The 13,288-nt window shown below is 68.2% G+C and overlaps 2 protein-coding genes across 2 annotated transcripts in view; one reads left to right on the top strand and one right to left on the bottom strand.

The window, feature by feature from the left end:
- The first annotated feature begins 4,252 nt into the window (after positions 1–4,252).
- On the top strand, positions 4,253–11,518 carry EPS8L3 (EPS8 signaling adaptor L3). The gene is made up of 17 exons (XM_063356853.1): positions 4,253–4,683; positions 4,809–4,882; positions 4,978–5,042; positions 5,157–5,312; positions 7,731–7,880; positions 7,968–8,044; positions 8,951–9,087; positions 9,201–9,274; positions 9,358–9,469; positions 9,565–9,629; positions 9,799–9,873; positions 9,985–10,454; positions 10,563–10,659; positions 10,800–10,919; positions 11,019–11,098; positions 11,221–11,353; positions 11,441–11,518. Exons 1-17 carry the CDS (start codon positions 4,253–4,255, stop codon positions 11,456–11,458), a joined length of 2,334 nt encoding a protein of 777 aa, XP_063212923.1. The 3' UTR covers positions 11,459–11,518.
- A 1,200-nt stretch (positions 11,519–12,718) lies between these two features.
- Positions 12,719–13,288, bottom strand: part of LOC134525725 (caskin-1-like) — a 5,821-nt gene continuing 5,251 nt past the window's right edge. The window contains exons 5-7 of the mRNA XM_063356857.1: positions 13,185–13,280; positions 12,979–13,089; positions 12,719–12,814 (exon numbers count right to left, since the gene is read on the bottom strand). Of these exons, the coding sequence (XP_063212927.1) occupies positions 12,719–12,814; positions 12,979–13,089; positions 13,185–13,280 (303 nt within the window). The remainder of the gene's footprint in view (positions 12,815–12,978; positions 13,090–13,184; positions 13,281–13,288) is intronic.

Genomic DNA, 13,288 nt, shown 5'->3' with positions numbered 1-13,288 from the left:
TCGCTGCTTTTTCCCATTTGAGCCTTTTCAAAGCCAAAAAAACCCACCAAAAATAAACACACCTCACGGTGTGAAGGTCACCGGTTTCCACGATGCCCTGCTGGCCACGGGCATCCCCGGCTGAGCCGGATACGGACCCTCGGAACCCCCCCCCTCAAAGGCATCACCCGCTCGCCGGCATCTTTCTCCATCACCCTCCAGAAATGAGAGAGGAAAAAACAATATAAATGAGCAACAGGTTAAAAAGCAGAGGTGGCAGCTTCCCGCTGGGGCGCTGCTCCCGAAAAGCCTCTGAGGCCATCGCCGGAGGGATTTTTGGAAAGCCAAGAGGCTACAAAAGCCCCGGAGATTTCTTCCCCTTCCTCCGAAGAGATGGGATTCAGCTGAAAAAAACAAAACAGGATAAGACAGAGCGATGTGGGGCAGGACACCCCACGTCCCCGGAGCTCAGGGTTGGGTCCCCAGGGGACCTCTCTCCCTCGGGGTGACCCCGAGGAAGTGAGGGGTTTGGTGGTGGCACCCCGCGGGGACCTGCGGGGACGGCGGAGATGCAGCCCCCAGCGAGCCCCCACAGCAAAGGGACGCAGCAGGGTGACAGGGACCCAGCAGTGGCTCCGGGTGCCACACCGGCTCCTGCGGTAGATGCCTAAAACCACGGGCAGGGACGGGACGCGGCGTGCAGGGGTGACCGTGGACCAGGGACAGAGCGAGGGGGGTGCGGGGAGGCAGGGTGACAGCGGGGTGTCACCGAGCATCCCTCCATCTGCCCCCTTCCCCCCCCACATCACCCCAAAACGGCATCCGAGCCCGGCTACCACGATGGTTGGGCCATCGGCGTGTCACCGTCACCACCAAGGAGACCCCTCCGCGGAGGGAGGAAGGACGCGCGGATTTGGGAATCGCCAAGAGGGACATCCCGACCCTGTGCCATTCTCCCAGCCTGGGGGACAACCATCCGCCACGTTTTCCCAGTCCCGGAGGGGGTTAAACCGTCCCCCGTGCGTCCCCAAAATAACGATGGCGGGGGGGGGGGGGGGGGCGAGCTGCTGGTCCCCGGCAATTAGGCGGCAGGTCCGGGGTACGCCGCGGTCTGCCCCACACTTGGCCTCGGTGACGTGGGGACGGAGCCCGGCGGTTGGTTTCGCGCCGCTGGCTGGCACCCAGCTGCTTTCTGGTACCGCGGTGGCCCCGGTGACACCTGGCCGGGAGCGATGTGTCACCCGTAATTCCAGGAATTCGGTGGCCCCGCCGTCCCGTCTCCCCAACTCCGCCTGGGTTATCCCCCCCCCCCCCCCCCCCGCCCAAATTGGCGCCCACCCCAGGCTGTCCCCAGGGCCTGATCCTGCACCACCACAACCCACACACACACACACAGGGGATGGGGTGGGTGGCTGATGGCTGCGGCATCAGGCTGTGTCCCCAGGGCTGTCCCCTTAGTGACAGCGGGTGTCCCCCCACCCAGAAGCTTTACAGGGCGGAAAAGGGGGTGCAGGATGGGGCCGTTTTCCTCCCCCGAATAGCTGCGTTTTGGGGCCAACTCACTGATTTTTAGCACATGTTGATGTTGGGGGGGGTGGTTCTAAGGCCGAAATGGTGAAAGGCTCCGGCGTGGGGGTGGGAGAAACCCCCGAGCCCCTGCCCGGCTCTTCCCAAGGGGGTTGGTGGCCCTTGGGGACTTCCCGAGCCTGGGGAAGGGTGAGGGGGGGACGACACAGTGGGGTTGGGGTTGCGTGGGGAGGTGTCACCTCTGGCTGGGAATCGGGGGGGGGGGGGGATAAAAATAAAGTTGGTTGTTTTTTTTTTTTTGTATAATGTTTCTGCAGCCAGCGCCTTTCCCAGCTTACCCAGTGGGGTGACTGGGAGGAGCTGGGAGGAGGCGGGGCGAGCACCCTGTCCCTGCGGAAGGGTGGACATTCATGGGCCACGGTCCTCCCCGCGCTGGGGGTGCTGCCGGCGGAGGGGGGGGGGGGTGGCAGGGGGAGGGGGGGTGTTGGATCGAGCCCACCCCACACCCATGGGTGCCATAAAGAGCTGGATTCTCCAGCCTGACGGGGCCGAGCCCAGAGAGGCAGCGGGATGCCGGTGGGGAAACTGAGGCACGGCCAGGGTAGGGGGGGAGCGGGGTGTCTTGGTGGCCTTGGGACGTGGCTTGGGTGCGGGGGGAGCTTGGGGTGGGGGGGGACCACCCCGAGGTGACGATCTGGGGCCGAGCGGGTGCCACCATCGTCCCCAGTTAGCGAGCGCCCGACGGGGTTTGTTGTCCTTGGTCCCAGGGACTTTGCTCCCGCCTCTCCTCTCGTCACACCCCCGGGGTCACCCCGCTGCTGGGGACTGTCACCGGGAAGGACCCGGCGCCCGCGAGCCCTGGGTGCTGCGGGGGAGCCACCAGAGCTGGTTTGGGACAGACTGGTGACACCCCGGTTACTCGCTCCCCACGGCTCCCAGTAAGGGGGGGCTGGGGGCCAGGCTCCCCGCGGGGTGCTGTGGTCGCGCTGCACCCCAGCGTGGCCCAGTGCTGGCTGGTGGGTGGGACTGGGTGAACTGGGGAGCAGCCACAGCGACAAGCACCCCCCCCCCCAGCCAGCCAGCACCCAGCGCCCTAAATGGATCCCAAAAACCATTTAAATCCCCTCCAGAGCAGGACTGGTGCCTTGCGGGGGGGGACCTGGGGGGCATTTTAGCCCATATCCCAAGAGACCCCCCCCGCCTTTCTCCCCAAAACTCTCCCCAAGCCCCCCCCCGCCCCCAGCAGGGTGCCCTGTCCCTAAGGAGGAGGGGACAAGGGGACCATGTCAGGGACACCCCCCAGTTCCCTTCCACAGCAGCGTATTTACTGGGGGGGGGGGGGGAGCGGAGCGGTTGGGGGGGGGCTGTAACCCCAAACCTCCCATGGGGACCATGGTGCCACATGTGGCTGCTTGTGTCCCCCCCCCGCCTCAAGAAATGTCACCCGAATGTCCCCAGCGCCAGGGACCCCGCTGGGGTCGGCGGTGCCAGCAGGACCTGGGGCGTCACCGGGCACATCTGGGGGCCCTATATATGAGGGGGGGGGGCCTGCACATCTGGGGGGGAGTGGGGGGGTCGCACATCTGGGGACAGGGGTGACACGGGGACGTACTGCCCCCTGGTGGCCGCGGCTGGGCGCTGCACCCTGCCCCTCCCTGCAATGGGGAAACTGAGGCACGACCCCCCCACAGCCCCCACCCCCGCACCCCCTCCCCGCTCCCTGAGGGCTATTCCCAGCCCCCCCCCCACAGCCTTGTCCCCTCGTACCTGTCCACCGGCGGTCCCCGAAGGCCCCCAAAGGGGTGTCACCGCCTGCTCCCTGCGATGCCTGGGGGGGGTGCGATGCCGGGGTCCCTCCGCCGTGGGGCCAGTTTGGCCCAAAAACCTGGAAAGAAACTGGAAAGAGAGAGGGCCAGCCGGGATGTGACAGCCTGTGGGGCTGGGGGGGGACATGGATGGGACCCCACGCAGCCAGCGATGCCCTTGGGGACACGGTGGCCACAGCCCAGCTGACCCATCACCCCCCCACACACACACACAAGCCGCCCCAGGATCAGCCCAGAGAAGCCAAAAGGCTCGAAATGAACCCAAAACCCACCTCGCTGTGCTGGGGGAGGGGCAGTCAGTGGGTCACCCCGGTCCCACGGACACGACCCACGGCCAGCGCCAACCACACCGTGGCCACCCAAGTGACCCCCGGCCGGAGGGGACAGACTGGGGCCGGAGCTCACCCCGATGCTCCTGGGGGTGCCGAGGGACGGATCCTGCAAAGGGGACCCTGCGGGATGGACACGCAGGGGCAGGTGACAGGGGTGACCCCACGGTGCCGGGGACGGTGACACCGCTGCCACCAGCCTTAACCCAAGCCACGGACCCGCACGCCGGATCCTGTCCCCTCCTTGTCACAAACCGCCCTGGAAGGATTTTTTCCCAGGGGTGACGGAGGCTCGGGGCGAGCCCGGCGTTGCCCTCCGGGCACGGGCACAGAGGTCTGTGGGTGTCACCCGTGTGGGATGTCACCAATGTTTATCCCCGGGGGGGGGGGGCGGTGGAGGAGACACACAGGCTGGCCTTAGGGTGTGGGGGGCACCCTGCCCGCTCCGGGCTGCAATCCCACCCGGGTGCCCCCCGAGGTGACCGAGCCCTGCCGCAGGGTGGGCACCCCGAGGGGAGCGGGGTGGGGACGGTGACGCCAGGTGGTTGTCCCCCACCCTGTCCCCTACCGCCTCGCCTCGAGGCAGACGCCATGGGGCAAAGAGCAGGCAGGTGCGGTGCCGACGTCAAGCCCTTACCCCCGCCCGCGTCACCCTCTGCCACTTCCAGCCTGGGCGGCCGAGCCAGCGGCACCGGGATTGGGGTGAGCGGGGACACCCTGGGTGTCCCCCAGGGACAGGGACCCCATCTAGTGACATGGGGGGGGGCTGGGTCCGGCCGCTGGGTGAAGCCCGCGGGGCTGGGATGGGGCAGGATGGCTGGGCACGGCGGGGCAGGGGGGTCCTGCCACCCTCCTGGGTGGGGGGGTGGATGGTGTGGGGTGGCCGCAGGTGGTTGGGGACACACTGGGGGTGACGTGGGGACGGTGCCCATCCCAGGACCCCGTAAGCAGGATCGAGCCGCCCTTGCTGGCCTTGGCAAGATGGGAGAAGCCTTCGGCCACTGGAGCAACCTCCCATCCCGGTAAGTACCCAGAAGTGTGTGTGTGTGGGGGGGGGGGGTGTCCCCACCTTGGGGACCCCTGAGGGCTGGGTGGGGAGAGGGGACCGAGCTGCAGGACACAGAGGTCCCTCCGTCCATCCGTCCAGGAACGAATATGACGACGACCCCCTGCTCCGACAGGCCAACAGCTTCGCCCGCCCCAGCGGGAAAAGCATCTACAGTGAGTTAACGGCTGCACCCCAACGCGCCCCCCTTGCCCCCCCCGGCTCCCGTCCCCAACCCGTCCCTGTCCCCTGACCCAGCGTGTCCCCACAGATCAGCGCAAGGACTACGGCCAGACCCTCTTCAAGCCCCAAACCGATTTCCAGCACCACGTCGAGGTAGGAGACCCCCCCCAAACCGCCCCCTCCAAGTCTTGCCAGGGTCCCCAAGGTTTACAGAGCGCGGGGTGGTGACAGGGCACTGGGTGACGTCCCGCGCCGTGTCCCCGCCAGCACCTGCTGACGGTGCGGCTGGAGAGGGACGTGCGCAGCGCCGAGGACTGCCTGGAGCGCCTGAAGGTGCTGGAGGCCCAGGGACGGGTCTGGGGGCAGGATCTCATCCTGCAAGTCAAGGACCAGGAACTGGTGCTGAGGGATGTGGAGAGCAAGGTACCCCCTGGCCAGGGCACACCACCCCCCCCCCAACCCCCCCAAAGCCTGGCACCCCTTGGCCAGGGCAACCCCCCAAAACCCGGCACCCCCCCGGCCAGGGCAACCCCCCCCCCCCCCAAAGCCTGGCACCCTCCCAAAGCTTGGTACCCCCCTGGCCAAGGCACCCCCCCCAAAGCCTGATACCCCCCAGCCAAGGGACACCCCCCCAAAGCCTGGCACCCCCTGGACAGGGGACTCCCCGAAGCCTGGTACCCCCCCAAAATCCTGGTAGCCCCTGGCCAAGGCACCCCCCCCCCCCAAGCCTGGTACCCCTGGAAAGGGGATCCCCCAAAGCCTGGCACCCTCCCAAAGCTTGGTACCCCCTGGCCAAGGCACCCCCCCCCCAAGCCTGATACCCCCCAGCCAAGGGACCCCCCCCCCCCCCCCCCAAAGCCTGGCACCCCCCTGCCAGGGCAACCCCCCCCAAAGCCTGACACCCCCTGGACAAGGGACTCCCCGAAGCCTGGTACCCCCCAAAATCCTGGCACCCCCTGGGCAGGGCACCCCCCGAAGCCTGATACCCCCCAGCCAAGGGACACACACCCCCCCCCCCCAAATCCTGGCACCCCCCCAAATCCTCATATCCCCTGGCCAGGGCACCCCCCACAAGCCTGGTACCCCCTGGCCAAGGCACACCCCAAAGCCTGGCACCCCCCGACCAGGGCACCCCCCCCCGAAGCCTGGTACCCCCGAGCCAAGGGACCCCCAAATCCTGGTACTCCCCAGCCAAGGCATCCCCCAAAACCTGGCACCCCCTGGCCAGGGCACCCCCCCCAAAAGCCTGGCACCCCCCGGCCAAGGCACCCCCGAAGCCTGGCACCCCCTGCCCAGGGCACCCAGCGTGGCCATGGCACCCACTCTGGACCCAGCACCTCCGTAAATCCGGTGTTCCCCCACCTGCGGCACCCCCATAACCCTGCTACCCCCCCCCCACCACCACCACCACCTTTGCACCCCTATAAGCCTGGCACCCCCATAACCCCCCACCCCCCAACCCTTGCCCCCCCCATAACTCTGCTACTCCCTGACTCTTGCCCCCCTATAACACTGGCACCCCCTATAACTCCCCTGCCCCCCAACCCTTGTCCCCCCGTAACACTGGCACCCCCTATAACCCCCCCTACCCCCCAACCCTTGCCCCCCCGTAACACTGGCACCCCCTATAACCCCCCCTACCCCCCAACCCTTGCCCCCCCGTAACACTGGCACCCCCTATAACCCCCCCCACCCCCCAACCCTTGCCCCCCTGTAACCCCCCTACCCCCCAACCCTTTCATCCCTATAACACTGGCACCCCCTATAACCCCCCCTACCCCCCAACCCTTGCCCCCCCGTAACACTGGCACCCCCTATAACCCCCCTACCCCCCAACCCTTGTCCCCCCGTAACACTGGCACCCCCTATAACCCCCTCTACCCGCCAACCCTTGCCCCCCCATAACACTGGCACCCCCTATAACCCCCCCTACCCCCCAACCCTTGCCCCCCCATAACACTGGCACCCCCTATAACCCCCCCTACCCCCCAACCCTTGCCCCCCCGTAACACTGGCACCCCCTATAACCCCCCTACCCCCCAACCCTTGTCCCCCCGTAACACTGGCACCCCCTATAACCCCCTCTACCCGCCAACCCTTGCCCCCCCATAACACTGGCACCCCCTATAACCCCCCCTACCCCCCAACCCTTGCCCCCCCATAACACTGGCACCCCCTATAACCCCCCCTACCCCCCAACCCTTGCCCCCCCATAACACTGGCACCCCCTATAACCCCCCCTACCCCCCAACCCTTGCCCCCCCCGTAACACTGGCACCCCCTATAACCCCCCCCTACCCCCCAACCCTTGCCCCCCTATAACCCCCCCTACCCCCCAACCCTTGCCCCCCCGTAACACTGGCACCCCCTATAACCCCCCCCTACCCCCCAACCCTTGCCCCCCTGTAACCCCCCTACCCCCCAACCCTTGTCCCCCTGTAACACTGGCACCCCCTATAACCCCCCCTACCCCCCAACCCTTGCACCCCCCATAACCCCCCTACCCCCCAACCCTTGCACCCCCCACAACTTTGCCACCCCCCAACCCTTGCACCCCTACAAGCCTGCCACCCACAACCCTACCCCATAACCGTCCCCCCCCCCGCCGCCCCCTCCCACAGACTCAGCACCCCCGAAAGCCTGGCTATGCCACCCCACAACCCCCCCCATTAACCCTTACACCCCGCCGCAACCCCACGAGCCCCCCCTATCCCCCAGCGCCCCTCTAAACCCTTACACCCCCTTAGAGCCCCTTACCCCTGCTAGCCGTTGTGGGGCAGGGGGGGGGGCTGAGCACCCCATGTGTGTGTGTGTGTGTGCGTGTGTCCCCCCCCCGGGCAGGAGGAGCTGGAGATGTACCCGCTGGGCAGCGTGCAGGGATGCTCGGCCTCGCAGGACGACGGCGGCTACGACTCGGTCCTGGCCATCAGCGTCCAAGAACGGAACCCCCCCGGCACCAGCGTCCTTCTCTTCCAGTGCGAGAAGCTGGGGGTGAGCCCTGAGGGTCGGGCGGGGTGGGGGGCGGGGGGGAGGTGGGGGGGGGGAGCGGGGGGGTTGATGGCGGTGGGTCTGCTGCAGGCGGAGATGCTGAAGAGCAGCCTGGAGAAGCTGCTGAAGCAGTGGAAGGAGGAGCAGAGGAGGCAGCATGGGCACAGGTAAGCGGGGGGCTGGGGGGGGGTCGTGGGGGGGGTACATGGTTCTTATCCCCCCTGGACAGCCAGGCCTGGCCCCCTCCCGCCCGCCAAGTCTTCCCATCCCCCCCCCCCTCCCTCCCAAGTTGTAGAGGGTCTCCCTGTGGGTGGGGGGACAAGGCCACGCTGCCCCCATGTCCCCCACCCCACGGGTGCGGACCCCCTTCTGCCTGCCCCCCTCCTGCCGCTCGGCAGATTCTCCCCCCCGCCACCCTTCCTGGGGGGTGGACCCCCCCCCACATACTTTTGCTCCAGTACCCCAGCTCCTGCCTCAGCTCCCCCCCCCCCCCAACCCATCCCCGTGGGCACAGACCCCCTCCCACCCCCCGTACTGCATCCCTAGGGGCAGCCCCCCTCATCCTCGTGGGCACAGACCCCCCCATACCCCACCCCTGAGCTCAGCCCCCCCTCTAACCCCATCCCCATGGGCACGGACCCCCCCTCATATCCCATCCCCAGGCTCAGGCCCCCCCTCTTACCCCATACTGCATGCACAGCCCCCCTACACCCCTATACCCCATCCCCAAGCTCAGCCCCCCCCCCATCCCCGTGGGCATAGACCCCCTCCTACCCCTGTACCCCCCCACACACCTGCACCCCACCCCAAACCTAAGCCCCCCCGCCCCCCCTTACCCATGGGCACAGACCCCCTGCCCCCCATACCCCACACCATCCCCAAGCTCAGACCCCCCCCTTCTACCCCATCCCCGTGGACACAGACCCCCTGCACCCCTATAGCCCATCCCCAAGCTTAGGCCCCCCCCTTCTACCCCATCCCCGTGGACACAGCCCCCCACACACACCCCCCGTACCCCACCCCCAGGCTCAGCCCCCCCCTCATCTCCCCCCTCCCCATCCCTCCTTGCCCAGGAGCAGCCCGGACATGCCGCGGAGCCCGGTCCCCCCATACACGCAGGGTTCCTACGCCCCCCCGGAGCAGTGGACAGAGATCCCCGAGCCCAACTTCCACGCGCCCCCCCAGCGCAGGCTGCCCCCCTCGGACTACAGTGAGTCATGGGACGGGGGCGCGCCTGGGTGGGGGTTTGCAACGTGCCTCAGTTTCCCCAGCAGTGGGAGTGGGGTGACGGGAAGCCCAGCTGGGAGCCTCTGCTGTCACCAGGCTTGACGGACACCCAGCAGATGCCATGGACCAACCCCCCCAGCAAGGCCATGTCCATCGTGGACCGAGATGTTGTAAGTCCCATCCCACGTTCTTGGACGGGGACACCCCCAGCCCTCCCCACCGGCACCCACCAGGTCCCATCCTGCTCCCGCAGGAGGTCCTCAACCACGTGCTGGGCGACCTGGACCTCTTCGTGGTCCGGCTGAAGACAGCCCTGGGCTTGGCCAGCACCACCAACCTGAAGAAGAAAAAGAAGAAGAAAGGTGGTGAGGGACAGCTGCGCCCCGGGGTGGGGGGGCCACAGGGGGGGGGACCTGAGGGTGTCATGCCGGTGCCAGCCCCCCGCTCTCTGCCCCTCCAGCTCTGCCCTCCGCCAGCGAGTACACGGACTTCTTCCAGAAGGTGAAATACGCCCTCAACCTCGTGGTAGGTCCCGTTGGGTGGGATGCGACCCCATGGCTGGTGGGTGTCCTTGGCACTTCCCTGCCCAGCTCTTGCTGCCGGGCTGGGGGGCTGTGCGGAGCCGTGGGGGGGGGGGGCTGTGGAGGGATGGGGGAGGGGCTGCCTGGGGACACCCTTTCCCCTCTCCACACAGGGAAGGACCCACCAGTACATGCAGGAACCCAACCCCCCTGAGGTGCTGCGTTTCATCTTCACGGCCCTCTCCTTGGTGAGTGCCCCCAAAAGCGGGTCCTAACCCCCGCCACCCACCTCCCCCACCCAGGGAAGGGCAGGTATGGGGGTGCTGCTCCATCGCCACCTCCCCCCGCCCCCGGAGCAGGTCCTGGACCACTGCCCCAACCCCCGGCTGGCCCTGGCGGTGGAGACGCCGCTGCTGGTGCCGGAGGCGGTGGAGCTGCTGGAGAAGACCCTGCACCAGAATGACTACAGGACCTGGAAGAGCCTCGGCATTGCCTGGAATAAGACCAGGTGGGGGGGGGGGTGTCCCCAACCCAGCACCAAGGGCGGGGTCCAGCCTGGGGGGGGTGTATGGGGGGGTCACAGCACCCACCTTGGCTTTCTCCCTGCCCGCTGCAGGGCAGAGTACCCCAACGGTGACCTGCTGCCCGGCTACATCCCCGTCTTCTCGGACGGGTGGTTGCCCCCCTTGATGGAGCAGGTACAGCACAGGGGGGGCCAGGACGTCCCACCGCCTGCCTCAGTTTCCCCACCTCGCTCTCAACACCCACCCTTCTCTCTGCCGCCCCCGCAGTTGCCGGTCACCGGCCAGGGGGACAATCCTGGCCAAGCGTAAGTGTCCCCATCACCCTGCGGATGCTGAGGGCTGGAGGGGGGGGTTCAGCCCCCCCGGCTGGATACTGATGCCCCCCCCCCCTCCACGCACACCCCCATCTCCAGGGCCCCCTTCCCTGTGCAGGGGCTGGTGCGAGCCCTGTATGACTTTGAGGGCAGGAACCTGCAGGAGCTGAGCGTCAGGATGGGGGACACGCTGCAGGTAGAAACTTGGGGGGGGGGGGGCAGAAGGTCCCACCCATGGGTGCTCCTGGGGAGGATGGAGTGGGGACCCCCCACCCTGCCTGGAAGGGGGTGACAGCAGGGTTCTACCCCCCCATCACCACCCTTGTCACCACCCAGGTCCTGGACCAGCGGAAGAAGTGGTGGCTGGTGCAGGACAGCCAGGGCCAGAAGGGCTACGTCCCCAGCAACATCCTGGAGCCCCTGGGGCAGGGGACGAGGGGGCACAGCGCCAGCCAGGTGGGTGGCCCCTCTCCTTTCCTCCCCCCCCCCCCACTACCAGGAGGGGATGGCAGGGGGCCACCCCCGCCGTCCCCTCCCCGCGTTCCCCCGCTGCAGGACAGCCCCCCCAACCTGCTCCCCAACTCCTCGCCGGCGGAGGTGACAGCTTGGCTGAGCTACAAGGGTTTCTCCAAGATGTAGGTGGACCCCTTGAGCCCCTCCAGCCCGTGTGGCTCCATTTTTTTTTTTTTTTGTGGGGGTGGGGGGGTCAATCCCTGCTGACCCCTTACCGTCCGTCCGTCTGTCCGTCCGCCCGCAGCACGGTGCGGTGCCTGGGGGTGCTGACGGGCCACCAGCTGCTGCAGATGAGCCCGGCCGAGCTGCGAGCCGTCTGTCCCGAGGAGTGGCGGCGGGTCCTCTTCAAGCTCTCCTCCGTCAGGACGTCCCTGGGGGTGAGGGGACATTCCACCCCCCCCCAAAGCCCTGCACCCCCACTCCATCACCCCCCCCCACCAACCCTTCTCCCTCCTTCTCCGCAGATGGGCCCCCAGGACTGAGCCACCCACACCGTGTCCCCCCAACTGTCCCCACCACCCGCCTCCCAGGATGGAGCACCCCGGGCACTGCAGGACCCGGCGGGGGGGGGGGGTCCTGGGGACGGACCCCCACACCCCTCGACCCGCCTGGCCCCCCAAGACAGAGAGCCGCTCCTTGGGGGTTAGGCAACACGTGTGTCCCCCCCCCCAAAGCCACCAATGACACAAGGCTGGTGGGACACCCACCCCGCTGCACCGGAGGGTTCTTGGGGACCCCCCCCCTTCGTGGGGACATGCGCTGCTGGACCCCCCCACAGCGAAGTGGGGGGCAGGCAGCCCCCCCCACCCCCACCCCACCCTACCCGGGGGGGCCCGGGCACCGTGAAATGTGTGCGCACCCCTCCCAAGTGTAAAGTGTCCCCTGTGGAAAATAAAGAGCGTGACAGCACCGAGGTCTGCGGGGGGGGGGACGACATATGGGTCCCCGTGTCACCCAGGCGCCACCCCGGGGGGGGCGGGGGGGGGGGGAAACAGGGCAGGGAGGGGGACACGGCGTGCCACCCCCCCCAGTGGGGACCTGCCCAGCAGCACCCAAGGGCCCCCATCCCAGGCAGACCCCCGTGTCCTGGGAGGGGGGGGGAGAGAAAGGCGGGGGTGGCAGCGAGGGGCCCAGGGGACAGTGCTGTCTCCAGCCCACCCAGGGGGGTGGGGGGGGGTGGTGTGGCAGGGCACCAAGTGCCCCCCCTCCTCCATCAGCGCTGCCTCATTAGCGGGCAGGAATGCGCTAATGAGCGGGGGGGGGGGGGGGGGGGGGGGGGGGCCCAGGGCGCCTTTCCCAGGGGAGCGAGGCAGTGGGGGGGGGGGGGGGGGCACGCTGGGGACAGCACGGGGCTGAGCTCGTGCCCCCCCAAACCCAAGCCAAGCCAAGGGCGGGGGGGGGGGGTGCGGGGTGGCAATGACACCCGTTAGGGCCCACCAGCCCCCCACGCTTTGGGGGGGGGGGGGACACACACGAACGGACGACGACGACGACAAACCCAGCGCACCCACAGCCGCCCCCCCACGCCGCAGCACTCGGGGGGGGGGGTGGGGGGGTTCAGGGTGCCACATCTAAAGCACTTTATTGTGTCGGGGGGGGGGGGGGGGGTGGTCACGCTGGCGGTGCCCACCCCCACGCCGGGGTGCTGGGGAAGGGAAGGGGGCGGGGGGGGGGGGAGGGTCAGGTCAGGAGCACGGCGGGGGGGGCTGGGGGGGGGGGTCCCCTCGCCCCACGCCGGGCCCCTACTCCTTCTTGTTGCCCCACTTGGCCATCTTGTTGTTGATGGGCATCTTCAGGAAGCGGCTGGACTTCATGTAGGCAGCCACCTTCTCCAGGGCCTGTGGTGGAGGGGGGGGCCCGGGGGGGTGGGGGGGAGGAAGGGGAGCATCAGGGACCCGTCCCACCAGGGCACAACACCCCCCCACCACCAGCACCACCACCACCACCCCTGGGTGCCCTCCCCAGGGAGGGGAAGGGGATGCCCGGGCCGGCCCCCGCTCACCCCAAAACGTTCCATAAAGTCCTTGAGGTTCTTGAAGGGCTCCAGGCACTTGGGCTCGAAGATGCGGTTCTGCTCCAGCACGTCAAACATGAGGAAGTCCACGAAGGTGAGCTGGGGACGGGACGGGGAGGGGGGCAGGGAGGACACAGTGAGGACAAATCCCCACCCCAACACCCAACCAACCCCCTCCGGGGGCCCGGTGGTACCTTCTCCCCGGCAAACCATTTTCTGTCCCCCAAGAAGTTGGAGAAGAGCTTCAGCTTGCCCGGGAGCTGCTCCAGGTAGCCCGGCTTGAGCTTCTCCTGCAGGA

This window comes from Chroicocephalus ridibundus, chromosome 20 (assembly GCF_963924245.1).
Source record: "Chroicocephalus ridibundus chromosome 20, bChrRid1.1, whole genome shotgun sequence".
Taxonomy (NCBI): domain Eukaryota; kingdom Metazoa; phylum Chordata; class Aves; order Charadriiformes; family Laridae; genus Chroicocephalus; species Chroicocephalus ridibundus.
This window is presented reverse-complemented; position numbering and strand designations above follow the sequence as displayed.

Bases quoted from the DNA above. Each gene is read 5' to 3' on its own strand.
- EPS8L3 (XM_063356853.1), top strand. From the start codon at position 4,253: ATGGGGCAAAGAGCAGGCAGGTGCGGTGCCGACGTCAAGCCCTTACCC. The intron at 4,883-4,977 runs GTGAGTTAACGG...GTGTCCCCACAG, and splicing joins CAGCGGGAAAAGCATCTACA to ATCAGCGCAAGGACTACGGC. The intron at 7,881-7,967 runs GTGAGCCCTGAG...GGTCTGCTGCAG, and splicing joins TCCAGTGCGAGAAGCTGGGG to GCGGAGATGCTGAAGAGCAG.